Genomic DNA, 18,766 nt, shown 5'->3' on the forward strand with positions numbered 1-18,766 from the left:
AAGACAATAGTATATTTCTTTCTCAAACCTGATGAAACTTTAGGTAAATTTCCAACAGATGTATTTTCTTTTAGAAGGTATTTATATAAATAGCTTTTGGCCAAAAGATTTTATTTGGGCATCTAAATTTTGATTTAGTAGCTTAACTTTAGGCACCGAGTTTGAAAATTTTGGTCTGCATCTTCAAACCCTCCTGGTTAATGCAGTAATGTAACATAAAATGAAATATTTTAGTTTCCCAAATAGTGGTAATTTAGGACATCCTATAGATCCCCATCTTTCTTATGTTATGTATATATTCCCATCTATATACATAACATAAGAAAGATGGGGATCTATAGGATTGGCCCCTCTGAGATAATTTGATTTGTCTCAGTTCAAGTTCCCTCTATTTACACTAATTAGCATATTTAGGAGAGACCAAGGATTGTAAGGGTCTTGGAGTCTGAACTATCCCTGTTACCCATAAAGGAAGTCCTCCCTGATGAGATTTGAGACATGCTGGCGGTGTAGTGAGCGTGGGAAACTTGCCCTGCTGCTTGATAAACAGAGAACTTTGTTTACAAGAGTTGTCAGTCTGACACCTTTCACAGGACTAAATCTTCAATCAGTGTTTTTTTTAAAGCTGAAGTTTGGGGATATAAACAAACTTGATGCAAATCAGAATATGTAAATTTTCATTTAATATTGTGCATAAGATGTTTGCATAACAGTGAGTGTCCTTTTTGTTGTTGTTGTTGTTCCAAAAGGTGCAAAGCACAATCACTGAAATTTCAAAAAGACAACCTTAACTTTTCCATTTGGATAAACAAAATACAAAGCAGTATACATACCAAAGATTAAAATATCGATGCTGCTTATGGCATATAACCAAAGGTCAGGGACGGCCCACAACATTTTGGCACCTGAGGCGGGGAGCTGAAATGACGCCCCCAATCTCCCTCGCTTGGGCCAAAACTTTGAAAGATCTCTCTTCTTCCTGTTCTACTCCTCTCATGGTACTGCTCTGCTACCTACCCCCAATAAAGGAAAACTAACAACTTAAAATTCCTTGTTCAGAAATTGTAAGTAACACCTAACTTTCAAACACCTGAACAGTAAATGTAACTTTTCTTGTCTGCATCGTAAACACTGGCATTTTTATCTGTTTGTATAATCAAAATGGTGCTTTCCGTGCCTTCTTGGTTGCAAAGATTTGAACTGCTTCCTGAAGGTCCACAGTCTGGGTCAGCTCATGCTCTGTTGAGATGGTTGCAAGGCCGACCAGCCTCTCCTGTGTCATTGTGGAGCATCAATGTGTTTTTATTAACTTCAGCTTGGAGAATCTGTGTTCTCCACTGGCAATTGTTACAGGAAGTGTTAGAAATATGCACAGAGCAACAAAAGCATTTGGAAAGAGGGTGGTCATCTTATTTGTGCACATATATTTGGAGTTGATCCTGCTGAAATGTATCTCGGAAGGGCTTTCAGTTCATCACCTAAATCACTCACATCAATATTGCTCATGTCATCATGTGTCAACACTGTCTCTAGTGCCCTACATTGCTGTGTAGGCCTTCTTCAGGTATAGTGAGGAGTTTTGGAATATCATACAACATCCCAAATATACTGCTGTATTCCTTGAGCTGTATGAAACGTTCTTCAACTGACTGTATGGACAATCTAGCACGTGGTTAAGGAATTCAACTTTGAATTGTTGTTTGGGGTCTCTCATGGGATTATCCCGTGCCTCGTAATCAAAATGTCGTCTTCTTCGGTGATTCTTGTATTCTTGAATGGTTGGGAAAATAGCTTCAGTGTGAAGTTCCTCTGCCAACTTCTGTGCACTATTCACAACATTTTGAAATCCCTCATCTGACTGGTAAGACTGTAGGTATGACTTTGCTTTGTCCAGTTGTTCCATTGCTCCAGATATATCAAGGTCAACACCTTGGAGTCTCTTGTTACAACATTTATTTCAAACAGTATGTCATGCCACAACACTAAGCCACACAGAAATTTGAAGTTATGTATGTTTTTGGTGATTCCATTTCCCTCTGCCACTGTTCTCTCATGAACAGTTCCTGTCATAGCATTATCCTCCATAATGGCAACTATGGCATCATCTGTTTTCCCAATTTGGTGTTTGATAGGCTTTATCGCCTCCACTCGACTTTCCCATTGTGTGGCACTCAGTGGTTTCAGTGTCAGAGAGGAAGTTCCCAGATGTTGCTTCAAAATTTGCCATCGATGAGTTGATGCAGAGAAAAATACATAGATGCTTTGAATTACATTAAAAAATTCAGCAGCCTCACTAGAAGCTGATGCCGCATTACTGACCACGAAGTTCAATGAATGAGAACTGCATGGAACGATAAAAGCTTGAGAGTTTAACTCTCAGATCCGTGTCTGCACTCCTCTGTTCTTTCCTCTCATGTTGGCACCATTATCATAGCCCTGACCGCTCTCATGTCGGCTATCACAATTCCCATATCTTCCAACTTTTTAAGAATCACATTTGTCATACCAGCTCCTGTAGTATCATCGATGTCAATAAATTCTAGAAAATGCTCTCTGACAGTCACCATTGCAGGGACATTTTCACTCAGTTCCGTTGTTGTTACAAAACGCACCATTAAAGTCATTTGTTCCGTATGGCTGATATCAGGTGTGCAGTCTAGAATAACAGAGTAATATCTTGCTGATTTCAGATCTGCCACAATCTTCTGTTTAACTTTTGTTGCCAGTAACTCTATTATCTCATTTTGAATTGTTTTTCCAAGGTAGTGTTGTGTGTACATTTCTTGGGTGATGGCTCTTCTTAGATGCACCTGGAGAACAGCATCAAACTCAGCCACCAGCTCCACAATTTTAAGGAAGTTTCCATTGTTTGGCACATACAGCTGATCTGAAGTGCCACGCAGTGCTAGGTTTTGGGTAGCAAGCAGTCTCACCATGGCAATGAGTCTTTTCTGAACATTTTGCCAGTAAAGAGACTCTGATGCAATCTTCTCTTGATGCTGATCATCGAGGGTGGCCTTTAACCTTAGTCTCATTTCAAACTCTTTCCACCTATGGAATGCTCTCTGGTGATTTGCTGCCTTCTCATGGCATGCCAGATTTCTAGCTAGATTTTTTCCAGTCCTTTGTTCCTCTAGAACCCAATGTGGCTGGAACATTAATCTGGAAGAGTTTGCAACAAAAACAGTAAGCAGCATTCTGGGTTTTTGAGTACATAAGCCTCTCCACTTTGTCACCATTGGAGATTTCACGCTAGTAATGTGTTGGATGGAAACTTCTATTTTCATTGTCTTTGGGGAACATGAAGTTTTTCACTTGCTGTGGCCTATGCAGTATGAGGAAGTTCCTCAGGCTACTGCTCAAGTGGGTCCACAGTCCTGGATCATCTAGACATAAGGAACTAAACTCAGCAGCAGCTGTTTCTTGCGCCTCCACCACACTCTTCTCTGATCTACACTTTTCTTCAGGAATGTGCATGGTTACATCCATTTGAGATGGAGATATGGATGCTGCAGTAGCTGCCAGGTCAGCTGCACTCTGACTAACTAGAAGATCAGGCATCTCCTCACCACTCACATCCTCACTGGGGCCGGAGGGCTCACCGTGAACATTTGTGTCTATGTATTTCAAGAGAGCTCCTTCCTGCTTAGATAGAAAAGCTTCAACACTCAATTGAAGGGGACAAATAAGCAGGCTGGTAGCAGGGCCCGAGTGAGGGAAGTTATCAGCAGGACCGGCTCCAGCATTTCTGCCGCCCCAAGCAAAAAAAAAAAAAAAAAAGCCACAATCGGCGGCGGCAGTTCAGCGGCAGGTCCTTCACTCCTAGAGGGACTGAGGGACCTGCCGCCCCCGAATTGCTGCAGGTGCCGCCCCTCTCCCTTGGGCGCCCCAAGCACCTGCTTGTTAAGCTGGTGCCTGGAGCCGGCCCTGGTTATCAGCATCTTAAGGGCCTAACTGGCTCCTACTACTTCAATTGACTGCCTGTTCTCCTCAAGTGGGTTCAGGGAAGCAGCAGGAAACAGGAAGCTCCCTGAGAAGCTAGTGTTAATCAGTCCAGGCTCCTGGGGGTGCTAGAGAAGTTCATAAGAGGCTCCTCCTCCTCTCTCTCCCTGCAGCTCCTGCTGCTTTCTGTTATTCCCTCTCACCTTTTCTCCTGCCTGCCTGTTATGTCTCTTGTGCCTGCCTTCCTCCAGCACAGCACTCCACCATCTCTGTGCATCTAGAGCAGAGAGAATAGATATGCACCAGCAGCAGACACAATTTTCTACACTCTGGGTCCTAGTGGCACCCCCCCACCCAGTCTGGCACCTGAGGCGGCTGCCTCAGTTCTCCTTATGGTAAGGCCAGCCCTGCCAAAGGTGCCTCACTGATAGAACTATCAATAATAGCATAGCATAGTTCACAATTCTAATATTACAAACAAAGAAGTTTGTTATAGCTGGTTAAGATTCCTAATGGGAAATAATATAAAAAATGCCCTAAGTAGGAAAAATAATGATGAATCCCATAGAAATACATCAAACATAGGGCAGAGTTATGCGAGTTTGTGTGTGACCATGGTGGGTGATTGTGGCTGAGAAGGTTAGATTTGTTGGAGAACAGATGGCGTGTATTTGAAATGTCTGTTGGCTTCAATGTGTGAGGGATAATGTATGCCAATATATGGCTTTACTTTATATTTCTTGTATTTCTTATGATTTTGGGGTTTGTCATTAGCAGTCTGGGCTGGTTTCATGAAGTGATTTGTGTGTGAATACTGCAACTAAAACCAGAAATTCATTTTCCCATGGGAATTTGGTGACTGCTTATTGGAACTATATTTGAAAAGATGAATTTATTTACAGCACCTGTGTTATTATTTAGATGATAGGCCATAAATGCAAATATAACAAAGTATTTTAATTAAAGGATGAACACAGATGTCACCATTAGCAAATAAAATAGAAAGGAAATTACATTTTGTCTAAGACTAACTTTGATATTGAAATATACACAGAAATAGAAAATAAATACCTAATGATTGGAGACTAATCTAGCATTCAGAGTGTACTAAGTAAATTATAGAAAGCTAAAATATCTCATTGAACATAAAAGGTTGGTATGTCCTGAATATGGTATATTTTATCACTCTCCTCACATTATTAAAATAGACCTATTTAAATCTGTGTTATTTATTTTCAAAAGAAAAATATTTGATTATTTGTTTTCAGAGTCTTTAAAGTTTTGATGATTGGTTTTCAGGTTGTCTGACTTCAGTGAGACTTAAACACATACTTAAGTGCTGTCCTGAATTGGGGCCTTGTTTTAGCAATGTATCAGTTTGTTTCATGAGCAATTATGGAATAAACCATTGTCAAGTGCCAGTGATTTTGTACCCACGTTCAGCTACTGCTACCGTTTACTTTTCACATGTTTTGCATACTTTCACTTTCACAAAATTGGATGTCTATTGAAAAGAAAGACTTTCAGGGCCAAGGAGTCCCAATCTGCACTTCTCCCTGACAAGAATCAGCACTCCTGTTCTTACAAGACAGTGAATTAGATGATCTTTTGCATTTCGGATTATAATGTGTATTACTGATAATAGACACTAAACATCATATTGATACCAATGGGATCCCCTCCTGAGTGAGATATTACAAATAGATGCTCAGATAGCATGGTTTTGGGTACAGTATAAAAACATTAATAAATAGAACTCAATAAGTTGTCTATTGCCCTTTGATTAAAATCAGATGAAGGATCATCACACGATGTGACAGTGGCCCAGATCCTCAAAGGTATTTAGGCACTTAACTCCTGTTCATGTCAGTGGAAGTTAGGAGCCTAACTACCTTTGAGCATCTGAACTAGTCTTTATTCAATCCAGCTTGAATACATTTTGAAGTAATATTTTGTGTGGCGTTGCATTAGTTAATTTACTAAAGTCAAATTATATCTACTGAATTCTCTTCATCCAAAAGCTTTGTCAAAGTTATGATGTTTGTTCTGCTCATTATTTAGGTTCTTATACATACTACTGTCTTTTTTTTTTTAAGTGCAAAGAAGGGACTTTAGATTAAACATAGCACTTAAACCAATTATTTAACCTGACTGTCCAGACTTGTAACCCATGTTAATTATAGCTTATAGTTTTATTATCCTCTGCATAGAGTAGCTAAAATAATGTATTTTAAAATTACCCTTAACATTTAAATCAGATCTTTTTTTACATGTTGCTAGTTCTTTATTTCCTATTTTATAGTCTTAAATTGCTATCATGGATGCTCTGTACTTGTTTCTTTAGTTTCCTTATTGTTAGTAGAATTTCAGATTTTGCTTAGATTTTTCTACTAAGGAGTCTTAAAATGCTTATGTATACTGGAAAGACAAGTCCAGGGCCTCATTACCACCCTTTCTGTAAGACACTGCAAACTCCAAGCACAAAATTGGCAAGCAAATAACCTGTGCTAGGTTTGCAACCAAAGCCATCTTCTGAGGAATTTCTACAAGTTAAGAAAGCACAAATGCTTCAACCAGGCTGTAGTCCTCCACCAGGGTTTGCAATCTGAAATCAATGAACTTTTTCTCGTTAAGTCACTTAGGGTGGGATCCACAAAGTGACTTAGCTGTTTCACCGCTGAGTGTCATAATGTCTAACTTTTAGGTGCATAGAAAATCACAGGAACAACATTGTGATCCACAAAGCCGATTTAGGTGCCTAGTCTCTGTGTATAATGAATGGGGAAAGATAGGCGCCAAAGAATGTGATCCACAAAAGCCAGCATGCTAGGTAGGGAGCTGCCTAAGCTAGTCAATGGAAGATGCTGATGAGAGGAATGGGTCTTAAACCCCTCCCCCGTCTCAGCGATAGCCACCTACATCGGCTTAGTGATCCATGTACAGGACTTGCCGCATGGAGTCAGTTGGCATAGGTACCTAAGCTGCTTCTGGAGGGAACGAGGTAGATGGCTGCCTAGCTCCACACAAAATAGCTGGAAGAGAAGGAGGAGGTGTAGGTCGTGGGGCCCAATGTAGCCTAGTGACTCCTTGGTGTGGGAGCATGTCGGGGGCATGCTGTGGGGGATATAAAGAAGCATGACAGGAGCAAGCGGTGCTTGAGTAATTCTTGGCTGTTACAAGCCAGTGTAATTTAGAGCAACTCTGATGATTCTTTAACATGTGCTGGCAATTGAACAATCGCAACAAGGGCTGGTCACAAAAAGGTCATGTAAAGCCATTTTTACCCTCCCAACTCTGGTTCATTGAGCACAGCTCTGATACAGTTGTGGATGATCGAGCACTTATTCTTTTCTTCCACTTTCCCCTCTTCCTCTCCTCACTAGTTTTCTTTCTCTTTCCCTCTCTTTCTTTTATTCCCTTTCCTTTCCTAATCTCTATAGCTTGCTTCCATTTTTATGGAGTTGATGGGAGCTTTTTTCTTAACTTCTATGGGCACAGCATCAGGCCCTTAATAGCTACAGTATGTTACAGAAATATTGGTTCTAATTTTAAAGGCCTTATTTAGGACATATTCCATTGAACTCAGGAGTTTAGCTTCATTAAGACCTGCAGGCTTGGGCCCAATGACAATGGCTTCTCTTACTGAAGTATGTAATTGAAAACCAATGTGAAGTGGAGTTTTCATAAGAGTTAGTTCATCTTTGATATATAAAAGCAACTTTTAGCTAAAAAAGAAAGCCTGTAAAAGTTCCTGCAAGCTTGGTCAGAGGAAAGCTTCCTGGTAGAGCAACTGCCTGTGATCATGCTGGGAGGAATAGTGGGAAGCTAGCAAATTTAGTTTCCTTTATATTAGATATCACACATCACTGACTCATAATCAACCAATTGTCCCTCTTGAGTCACAAGGTTTCTGAAGCACCTTTATCTTTCAGTAGGTCGCCTCTTTCATGACAGATAAAAATTGAGAGCACTGGTGGGCTATAGCTGCACTAAAAAAATAAAATATATGAAAATGGAATCTTCCAATTACTTACATCACTGCCAGGTTTCATGCAGCTCCATGTGTGACATTTTATGCAAATTATTTAATTAGATAATTTGTACATTTAAAAAAACCTTCATTTAGTAAAGTTTTAGCTTGAAGATTGCGTGGATTCACTGATGGTGAAAGACATTAGATAACCGTGGTGAGAATGACGTCTTTTGTTTATCTACAAAGACACAGTTTCCTGCACAGGCTGCCCTGCCGCCATGCCTCCACTCCGCCGTGGTGTGGAGGGGGACTTTCTCTAGGGGAAGAAGGGGTAGCTCAGTGGTTGTGACCTAGATAGTTCTTGGCCACTCTTCTGATTCTACCAATTTCTGCCAAAACACGATGTGAATTTGTGATAAGGGAGCTGTAACTTAGTCATAGCTCAAACATATCTCATAGAGGAGCCACCCAACATCATTAAAGGCGAACGACTTTTATTTCCTACTGGTCTGATCTGGATTCATAGTGGTGGGAGGGGGGTCTCAGTTTTGTCAACTCTCCCAATGTTATCATAAGTCTTATGATATTTGGTGTTATACTTAAAGCCTCAGTTCCTGGAGTCATGTGAATATGAGAGAATGTGAACTTTCACTTAAAAAAAAAACCTAAGATTTTTGCATCCTCATGTTTGTAGAGAGAAGCTTGAAAATGTGGCCTAAATGAACCCTAAGCACTCAAGAGAAACCAGGATGCAAAACAAACAAAAACCAAACCAATTATTTGACCTAAAATTCATGTAATTTTATAAAAATCTCACAATTTTAGGTTTCTGACTCAGGATTTTTGAACACTTGCAGTTAGTAGTACAGATGACTTTTCATTAGCAGTGTCCTGAGGCTCCCAAACCCTCAGTTAGTGCTAATGTTAAACCTTAAAAATAATGCACTTTCAATAAAGATGTTTATTAATCCAAGTTCTGACCTCTGACTGAACTTTAACAGGCTCAGGGTTTCCTCACAGGCTGCTTTGTCTACTGCAAGCTTATTTTACAATCAAATGTCACACCCTGATCTTAAAGAGACAGTTCCCATTAGAATAATAGAGTATCAGGGTTGGAAGGGACCTCAGGAGGTCATCTAGTCCGGGACCAATCCCCAACTAAATCATCCCAGCCAGGGCTTTGTCAAGCCTGACCTTAGAAACCTCTTGTATCTGAAGAAGTGAGGTTCTTACCCACGAAAGCTTATGCTCCCAATACTTCTGTTAGTCTTAAAGGTGCCACAGGACCCTCTGTTGCTTTTTACAGATTCAGACTAACACGGCTACCCCTCTGATACTTAAGGAAGGAGACTCCACCACCTCCCTAAGTAACCTATTCCAGTACTTCACCACCCTCCTAGTAAAAAAGTTTTTCCTAATATCCAACCTAAACCACCTCCACTGCAACTTGAGACCATTACTCCTTGTTCTGTCATCTGCTACCACTGAGAACAGTCTAGATCCGTCCTCTTTGGAACCCCCTTTCAGGTAGTTGAAAGCAGCTATCAAATCCCCCTTCATTCTTCTATTCTGCAGACTAAATAATCCCAGTTCCCTCAGCCTCTCCTCATAAGTCATGTGCTCCAGCCCCCTAATCATTAAACCAAATAGAGGTGATTAAAATATAATACAAATATTAATAATAAATATAACATAAAATATACATACAATATGAAACATCCTTTGAATTTCTAAAAATTATAGAAGACAATTTCTTAATTCAAAAAGTGTTGCATCCAAACATAGTGGAATACTATATTAGACCTAATCTTTACCTAATCAGGTGGACCTGATCACTGAACTAAAAATTTATGGTAACTTTAAGTACAAGAGATTGTGACTTGATTACATTTATAATGGACAAATAGACTAAAGTCCAGACCAGTGGTGTATATATTTGATACAATAAAAGGGCCAGTTTCACAAAGCTGAAAATAATTATGAGCCAAATCAGTTGGGAAGAAGAATATAATCAGAAAAATGTGAATGAGAACTGAGAATTGTTTAAAAACACTTTACTAGATGCCCCAAAAGCCACAATCCTGTAATCAAGGAAGAAGGCTGTGTTGGTTAAAAAAACGACCTGATTTAGAGGTAAAGGGAAGGCAGCTATAAAAAATAAAATAAAATAAAGTGGAAGGTGATAGTAAAAAATATATATATATATATATATATATATATATATAAATACAAAGCTAGGAATGGTAGAAAACTGATAAGGGAAGCAAAGTGTTTGGGTCACATGTAGTCTCTATTCTTAGCATGTGTTAGCTAAGCTCAATCTAAACTTGACTACTTTTCCTACTAAAGACAAACCCTGTGTGGACCAACCCATAGAGTGGGACGTGATACACACAGCTCTTTGTGAGATAGCAGTGGAATTCTGGGTATCAAGATTGCTGGATTCTACTCCTGGCTTTGAAAGCAGAGTATGATCAAGTAATTAAAGAAAATACACCAGAGCACATAATTTGGCATGTTCATTCTGAAGTAGATCATAGAATTTACCTTCTTGGGCTGATTGCTAAGGCTGATGTAAAATTAAAAATGCTGATAAAGATAGACAAAAAAATCTAACTGATTTTATGAAAAAATTGTGTATGTGTAGGGGGCAAGATACTGCATCTTATTCAGAGCACTATTTTTTTCACACCATATGTGCTACAGCTGCTGAGCTGTCCTTTGCACTTCTTACAGCAATGCCACTTATCAGAAGACACCTTTTTTTTCTAATAAGATGTGCCCGCAGCAGAACATAATTTTAGTATAGAAAATTAGATGTTTAAGGTTGTGAGAGTCAGTAATTTCAGTTGAACATAAGAGAAGACAATGTGAAAATGCAATCTTCAGTGCCATCTGCTGGACATATGAAGTGACTAGCTACATATTTCAAAGCTTTTCAATATATCTAGACATAAATTGATGCAAATTCATGGCATTCTTAGAAAACGTACGCAGAAAAAGCATGGACCATGTCTTTAAGCAAAATGGACCTTTTTGTCATGTTCTGTCTTTTTTTTTTCAATGAGAAACAATGTGTCTTCTTGAAAAGAAACAAAATAAAACAATACATTTGGTGGTTTTCATATCATATGTGCAATGTAGGAGAGATAATATCACTGTAGAAACTCTTAACCTTTTGAATTTCCTCACTTTTATGTACTTAATTTCTCAGGTTTAGTGCTACTTTAACACAATATTTTTTGCCTTTATTTTCCCCACAAGAAGGGGCTGCTGTAATCCTTCTCCATCCCAGTTGAGGGACTTTACGCCTCGTGAACCCATTTACCAGTCAGAAAAGAGCAGAGACCGGTGTGAAATCTTGGCCTTATTAAAGTCTGTAGGAGTTTTGTCCCTGACTTGAATGAGGCAGATCGAGAAGCCACACCTTTGTTTGAGCAGAAGGAGCTAAATTCCAAATGTGAATTTTATAAAGTGTGTTCCTGTAGTTCCTATAAAATGAAAAGTGCTCTTCTAACAACATGAATTTCTCATAGGATCTATCCTTGGAATGAGCCAATAAAGTAATCCAAAACAAGAACTGCAGTTGATGCACCATATGTGCCCACGATTCTGAACCCACTTAAGTGAGCACTGTGTTGATATGAAACAAAAACAAATATGAAACTTTTCTACTACACAGGCAAAACACATTACTTTAAACCTTAACTTAAAAAAAAATCTAACCCTTTTTCCTCACCCAGAGTTAGATTGATTTTTTTTCAGTGAGTCTGCATTTTGTACCCTCAGTAATTTTTATATTTTTTCTATCTGTATGAAGCTTCTGAATTTTTTTATGTTCGGAATTGTGTATTTTTTCATGCTAATCTGACTTGGTAACTGATGAACAAATAAATACCCTTTGGGATGAAACCAAGCATAGGGGGAAGTTTCAAAGCAAAAGTAAAAGTGAGACCATTAGGAGTGAAAATGAAGGGATATAATGAATCCAAACTCTGTCTATCATGGTCACTGCCATATGATAACAAATACCCCCCCCAATCAAAAATAATTCAATTTAGGACAAACTAATCAGTCAAACTGGTAGAAATTTTTTGACCAAAATATTTTTCCTTTGGAAAATATTGTTTTGTCAAAATCTATGGAAAATGTCAATTTCAACAAACTGTTTTGGTTTTCAAACAACAGAATTTGAAATGAAAGTTTTTGTTTCATATCAACATTTGAAAACTAAACATTTTTTTGCTACACATACTTAATAGAAAAGGAGCAGGGCAAAGATCTTAAGACAAAAACAGATGTACTGTACTCTCTGCAATCAGTTCTTTCCTGCTTCACTATATAACCCAAGTTTGGCAATACCAGGCCAGTGTGTAGTGGAGGAAAAAATTAATTAGTTTCCATGCTATCATTCCATCCTAGAACAAAATGTACCAAGATATCCATCAGGAATTTTGTTGCAGCAAAACTAGTCTAGTCACAAATTAAATAACATTAAGCAAAATTCCTGATGGATACATTTTGTGTAATAATTGATTTACCTATGGTACTCTTAAAATTATTTGGATATTTAAATTGGTTATTTTACATATTCCTTAACATTTTTAATAGTTCCCATTAGAAAGCTATATGTGAGCAGATGGCATTAGTTGTCTAATAAAAGTAGTTATATACCAGGGGTGAAATCCAATAATGTAGCCAGTAGTAGTATTGTTTTTCAGTATTTTGCCTAATTCTCTTGACCCATTTTTCTCTTATCTAATCCGACATTGCAAATGTTGCTTAAGCGGTTTAGCAAAAATAAGACTTTGGTGCTACAGCCAGCTTTTTCATTAACACAAAACACTTAGGATAGTGTATAATGCTTATAGAGAGGGAAAAGAGAAAATTAGGATAACTTTGCCTCTTTTCTTCTGTTTCTTTATTAGAATGGTGTCCTAACAAGGTGACTATTATTAGTGTAATTGCTGATTGATTTATTCCTGAATCCCATGTTTCACTTACCCTCATATGGGAAAAACGAGGACAGAGAACATCATTCTTTGCTTACTATTAGAATTGGTCAAGTACTGGAACAAAAAATGTTCCAGTATTCCCTGAGTACTAAGGCTTCCATTCAATTCATTCTTCTTCAGCCCTTTTACTATTTGAAACCAGTGAAGCTTCAAACTAGACTGCGTGGTTTGGTCACATACATTGATGTTAATTATTTAACTATTATTAATTTATTTAATTATGAACAACCATTTCTAACACCAAATATATGTATTTTATCATGAATTCCAGCGGCCAATCTATTAGTTAATTGGATTATGAATTGCAAAGCTTGAATAGCATCTAAAAAAGAAAAATATCCAACTAGTTTAAAGAACCTTTGGGGGAAGTTTGAATTGATTGTTACCAGTTAAGATTGAGTTCTATTTGTATCTCAAAAAATGGCACTCAAATATCGAGCTCCCACAAGAGGAAAATATATATAACTAAAATCTGTTAAAGGGCGTGATTCTCAAAGCTAGTGTAAAGTAGCCAGCTCAAAGCAGGAGGAAATGATGAAGAGAATATCAAGGCTTTCATGGACAGACAAATGTACTTACATAATGTATTAATTTCAAGATGTCCTGTTTCTATTAATAAGATATTTAGTTTTTCATGTTTTATAATATATAAGGAGATATATATTTAAAACAGTATAAATATGTGAAAATGTTGCATGTGGTCTCTACATAAGGATGGTGAGGTGTATATCTTTTATAAATGTCTCTCTGTATTGTGCTCTCACACATATGGGATCTATAACTTCCATGCTAGTTGTAATAGACAGAAAGCCAGAGGTCAGACAGGAAAAAATAAGTAGTGGTGATGTCTTGGTTCCCACTATGAAACATTTTCCTACTTGTGGCAGCAAAATGTGCCACTACTCACAGTAGATGGTGTAGATGTTCGTTCTTGTACGGTTTGATCAGCTAACAATGTTGAAGTTCAAATTGTCATAATTAAGCTTCAGTCACCATCTCATTCAGATCAATAGACGTCCTTACTTTTCTCAAAGCTATTTATTATTTAAGGAGATTTGCAGACTCAAAAAGACACCACTGTGTTTATTTTCATATAGTTCACATTTTGAAGGTTACCTTCACCACCATAAGGGTTGTGATTACATTTTTTTTAAATGAAGAATTTAGATTCTAGAACAAAATTGGAAACAACCAAGGAAAAACTGCTTGTTTATGGAACCACTGCTAACTGGCCTAATCTGGCACCTGAAAACTGGAATATATGGTACACTCTATAACATCCATGTAATTTAATGTGGATTTATGCAAAGCATGAAATCTCATGTCAGAATTCTAGGTACACTGTGAAGGAAGAGCCCTGCAATTACACTGAAAGAGACCACTGTAGTAAGAGCCAGAGTGTAATCTTTAGTAAGTCCATATACCTCTGGTATCAATACTGCAGGCATTTTTTATTTTATTTGACACTGGTCTGGATGTTTATGTTAAAATATGTGCATTTCTCTTGGGGAATTTTTTCTTGGTTTTAGAGATGATGGCGGAATGTTTGTTGAAATCTTTAAGTTATGGTCTTTAATTGTTCCATAGCAGTCTAACCTTTTAAACTGAGCTTGCAACACGCATCCTGATTATAACCTATGGACACTAGTGCAATGTAAATAAATAAATAATAATAGATGAAACTTTGCTCAAGCAAATATTGATATTTTTAGCTTTGATTTCATACTTGTTAGATACTTTTACAGCTGACTAGGGTTTTTTGGTAAACTGTAACTGTATATTTGAAATTGGTATTAGTCATGTAAAATGATTCGCCTGACATCTTTTAAATAATTATCTTTTGACCATTTTCTCCTGTTAGTTTACGCCTATGATTTTTTATGTGAATTTTAAAGCTGGTGGGGCAGTCTTTCAAGTTCAACTTGTATTTGATATTGTGTATTTTATTTGTTGTAAAAGTGCCTAGAATGTTAGATGCTATTGTAAATCAAAACACAAATAGTTTGTCTTGTTATTGTTATAAACTGTTTTCTCTTCTGTGCAGGAGGTTGCATCAACAATTTGAAAGTTATAAAGAGCAAGTAAGAAAAATAGGTGAAGAATCTCGCCGCTACCAGGGAGAGCACAAGGATGATGCACCAACGTGCGGAATCTGTCTTAAAACAAAGTTTGCTGATGGCTGTGGCCATTTATGCTCTTACTGCCGGACCAAGTTTTGTGCCCGATGTGGAGGTCGTGTTTCTCTACGATCAAACAATGTAAGTTTTCTACTGTATAGTTTTTATTGCAAATATTGATACATTCAAACCTACAAATTGTTCCTCACTTATCTTACTTTAGCATCTCTTCCATCCATCATTTCATCTTGATCCTTTCTAAGGTGGGGTTTCTGTGGTGGTAGGTAACAAGTCAAAACAATGTATTCCAAAAGTATGGAGATTTAATACACTAAGTGTATTAGTTTTAGTTTAGTTTTAATTTAGTTTAGTTTTAAATTGTAGTGGTCTTGTAAGTTACCATGGACTAGATTCCCTCTCATGGAGTTAATTCCTGATCCTTCTGTCAGGCAGTTGGGGTTTGCGCCCTCTTTTCCACCTGTATAGAATGAGCTGGAGAGCTTGGCCCCAAACCTTTAGGTTTCCCAGGGATCTATATGGAAGCCTTCTAGCCGGCAATTCCCTTTTCTCTGGCATCATAGATCCATTGGTGGCTAACTATCTCACTCATTCATGAGAGTTGAGATATATATGTAGAAGACCACTGCCACATGCTGATTTTAGGGGGATATCCTGGCTCCATAATATGCTCTAAAATGTTTAAATAGTCTTTCATCTTATCAACGGATATGTTAACTATTGTGAGACCTAGTGCAGCTTCCCAGATGCTGTATCAAGGCACTAGAATCTTTGACAGTGTCCTAAATATATTTGGAGCTCCCTTTTTCTAAATGAACTCAATTCAAAAATTTACAAGAAACAAAATACATAATACAGCTAATCCCTTCTACAACTGAACAATTGTTGTGCACTTTTCCTCTTCTCTGAACTAGAATTTATTTTATTAAGGATCTTTTGAAATTCAGGTTTTAAAAAAATTAAAAATGCAGAAACAGCCTATTTCAGAGTTATACCTTGAATATGTTATACTCTTAGTATACCCGTTTAACTCCCAATAACCCTACTTGGAGTTAAATGCACTTTTTGAAAGAAGAATGCAGCTGCATACATGACCTGCTGAATATGTTCAGTTTTAAAACTATGTGTGTGCACCACATCCTATCACCTGCAGGTGGTATCATTAGAACAAGTTATATAGGAAAAACTAGTTTACTTTGGTATTTTAGGTAATATTAGGCAGTGCAAGATGTACAACACAGCTTATTCAGAAGAACTTGAACATGTTTTAATTATTCCTTATCTAATATTTCTGGTCACACATCAACATTGGTCCAAAATTTGTTCCTGATATAACATTGACTTCAGTAGTGTTGCACCACGCATAAATTTGGTTTACTGTATTTAAAATAAAGCCAAGGGGTGTGACTTAAAACCAAAGACATTCAGAATTAAAGTTTAAACTACTTCCTGAATTTTTCTTGTTGTGCTTAGTCGTTGCAGTAATTATCATTCTTTCTCCAGACCTTTAGAACAGTGGTGGTTTCTATTAGTTTTGCAAAATTCTGTACTATTGTCACACAAGGCAAGGACAGGAGAGACAAACCAATATTTTTTTAACCAATATCAACATTGTTATCAGGGTAAATGTGAGTTAGAATATTTTTGTACCTGGTCTGGGAAATGTTCATGATGGTTTTGCAAGGCTGTTACCAATTAAGTATAGTAAATTGCAGTACCTAGGCACAATAAAGAAAGTCAGCCCACAACAGAGACTTCAAGCATTCAATATAAAATAACCTATTTTTGATTGATAGGACCCATCCATGCTGGAAAAGCAACAGACTCATCAATCTGGTTACATAGTTGTCCTCTTACCCAGTTATGAAACAGTTACAATTTGTTTTGTGCACATGACCTAGTGTTGTTATTACTGGGGCAGATGACTGGACTAAAGCCTTGGAAATGGCTAGAGCTTTAGTCCAGTTATGGAACATGGCTAAGGCCTGGCCATGTTACAGATTTTAACCATGTTGTAACTGGGTCAAGACACATCAGTGTTATAGCTTATCTAATAGTTGTTTTTGTAGTATAGCTCTAAAACCAATTAACTTCCAATTTTTGACTCACTTAAAACTTTAAAATGGTCAAATTGTCCTATTTAAAATAAATAAATAAAATAAAAAGACCCTCCTGATGTCATAACTGGGTTAAGACCTTGTCTAGTATGTTGACTTGACACGTTTCTAGGAGAGGAAGTGTTAAGTTATGGACTCTTGAAAACAAGCAACCTGTGATGAAAACACAAATACATAACTACAGGGTCCTATTAGGTGCCCTTAAAACATTTAGAAAGTGTTTCTCATGGCAAAACTGACATATTAGTTGTTAATATTTCCATTCTTCTTTGACTTCTCCATTCTTTGCTACAATCTTTCATGCTTCTATGGGTCTATGTTAGAATATATATATTTTTGGGCATGTAGTACTATAAATATTTTTATTTACAAATGCTATATATTTTTTTTAATTCTTACATTTTTAACTCTTTATAGAGACACTTACTAGAATTGCCTTTCTTTGAAATCTGCCTAAAATCTTTTTCTCTTCCTGTTTCTTTTTTGTCTTTACTCTGCTTCCTTGGATGCTTTCCCAAAGGAGGACAAAGTGGTTAGAATCCATGCTTTCTTTTATCATTTATTATTATAATGTTGTTAGTAAAGTAAATGTGAAGTATATTAATGTTAATTATTGAACTGAAATTTTAAAATAATCTTTTGCAAAAAAAAAAACAAAAAACAAACAAACCCCAAAACAAAACAACAACAAAAAACCCAAGACCATTCCTGGTTTGTGTGCAGTTGCCAAAATTAGGATAATCAACCAAATTCATTAAAACCTGTGGGCAGTGATCAATCTCTATAGTTCTAAAGAGTTCAAGAAAAGAGCAGGAGATGATAAAATGTAATAAAGAGCTTATTTCAGTAGATATGAGTACAATTACAACCTGACTTTTGATTTTTCTGATACAAGGTCCTTCCATCTGCCTTCAGGAAATCTAGTTTAATTTTTTAAAAATATTTTTAATTTGATATATATCATTTGCTGTGTCTTAACTCTTGCTGCAGCAAAAATTCAGTTGACTTCTAATTCATGGGAAGTCAGCCTTATGATTTTACATCTGAAGTATTTTCACCATGCTGATGCTGGCAAAAGATACTGCCTAAAAATGGGCAAAAGTATAGTGGATGGTGCTTCATGAATCCCATGTGAATAAGTCAAATCATACATTTTGGAAAGTGGAAAAGTTGTGGAATGGTCTGATTCATTATTGAAATGTGCAACAAGGCCTATGCATTTTCTGAGATAGGACCACTGTGCAGCATTTCTGGGTCAAATAAGTATGTTTATGTGGAGCAAGCAGAACTCTGTGTTCAGTAAGTGGCTGCTCATCCAGCTATGCATTCTCTGCACTGGAGGAAATAGTGGATGGATGTGGGAGAAAGAGCAGGTGTGTTTTTCTTAGCTTCCATTCCCAGCCAGACAGATGTAGTACAGAGCCAGGATCCCAGCCCAGAGGCATCACTCCAGACTTTTACCTTAGCATATCAGGCAATGGGAATTAGCAAGCTTTCTTCAGTCATCTGAACAACAAAAGGTGCTGGAGGCCTGACAGCCAAGCATAGCATTACCCATCCCTGACTTGCAGGCAGCAATGCTAT

General features: G+C 37.3%; 1 protein-coding gene across 39 annotated transcripts in view; it reads left to right on the forward strand.

The window, feature by feature from the left end:
• RIMS1 (regulating synaptic membrane exocytosis 1) overlaps positions 1 to 18,766 on the forward strand; it is a 515,627-nt gene that overhangs the window by 148,707 nt on the left and 348,154 nt on the right. For all 39 annotated transcript variants that reach the window (XM_065587958.1, XM_065587963.1, XM_065587957.1 and 36 more), the window contains exon 2: positions 14,975 to 15,188. In XM_065587958.1, coding sequence (XP_065444030.1) covers positions 14,975 to 15,188 — 214 coding nt within the window. The remainder of the gene's footprint in view (positions 1 to 14,974; positions 15,189 to 18,766) is intronic.

The sequence above is a fragment of the Chrysemys picta genome, chromosome 3, assembly GCF_011386835.1.
Source record: "Chrysemys picta bellii isolate R12L10 chromosome 3, ASM1138683v2, whole genome shotgun sequence".
Taxonomy (NCBI): domain Eukaryota; kingdom Metazoa; phylum Chordata; order Testudines; family Emydidae; genus Chrysemys; species Chrysemys picta.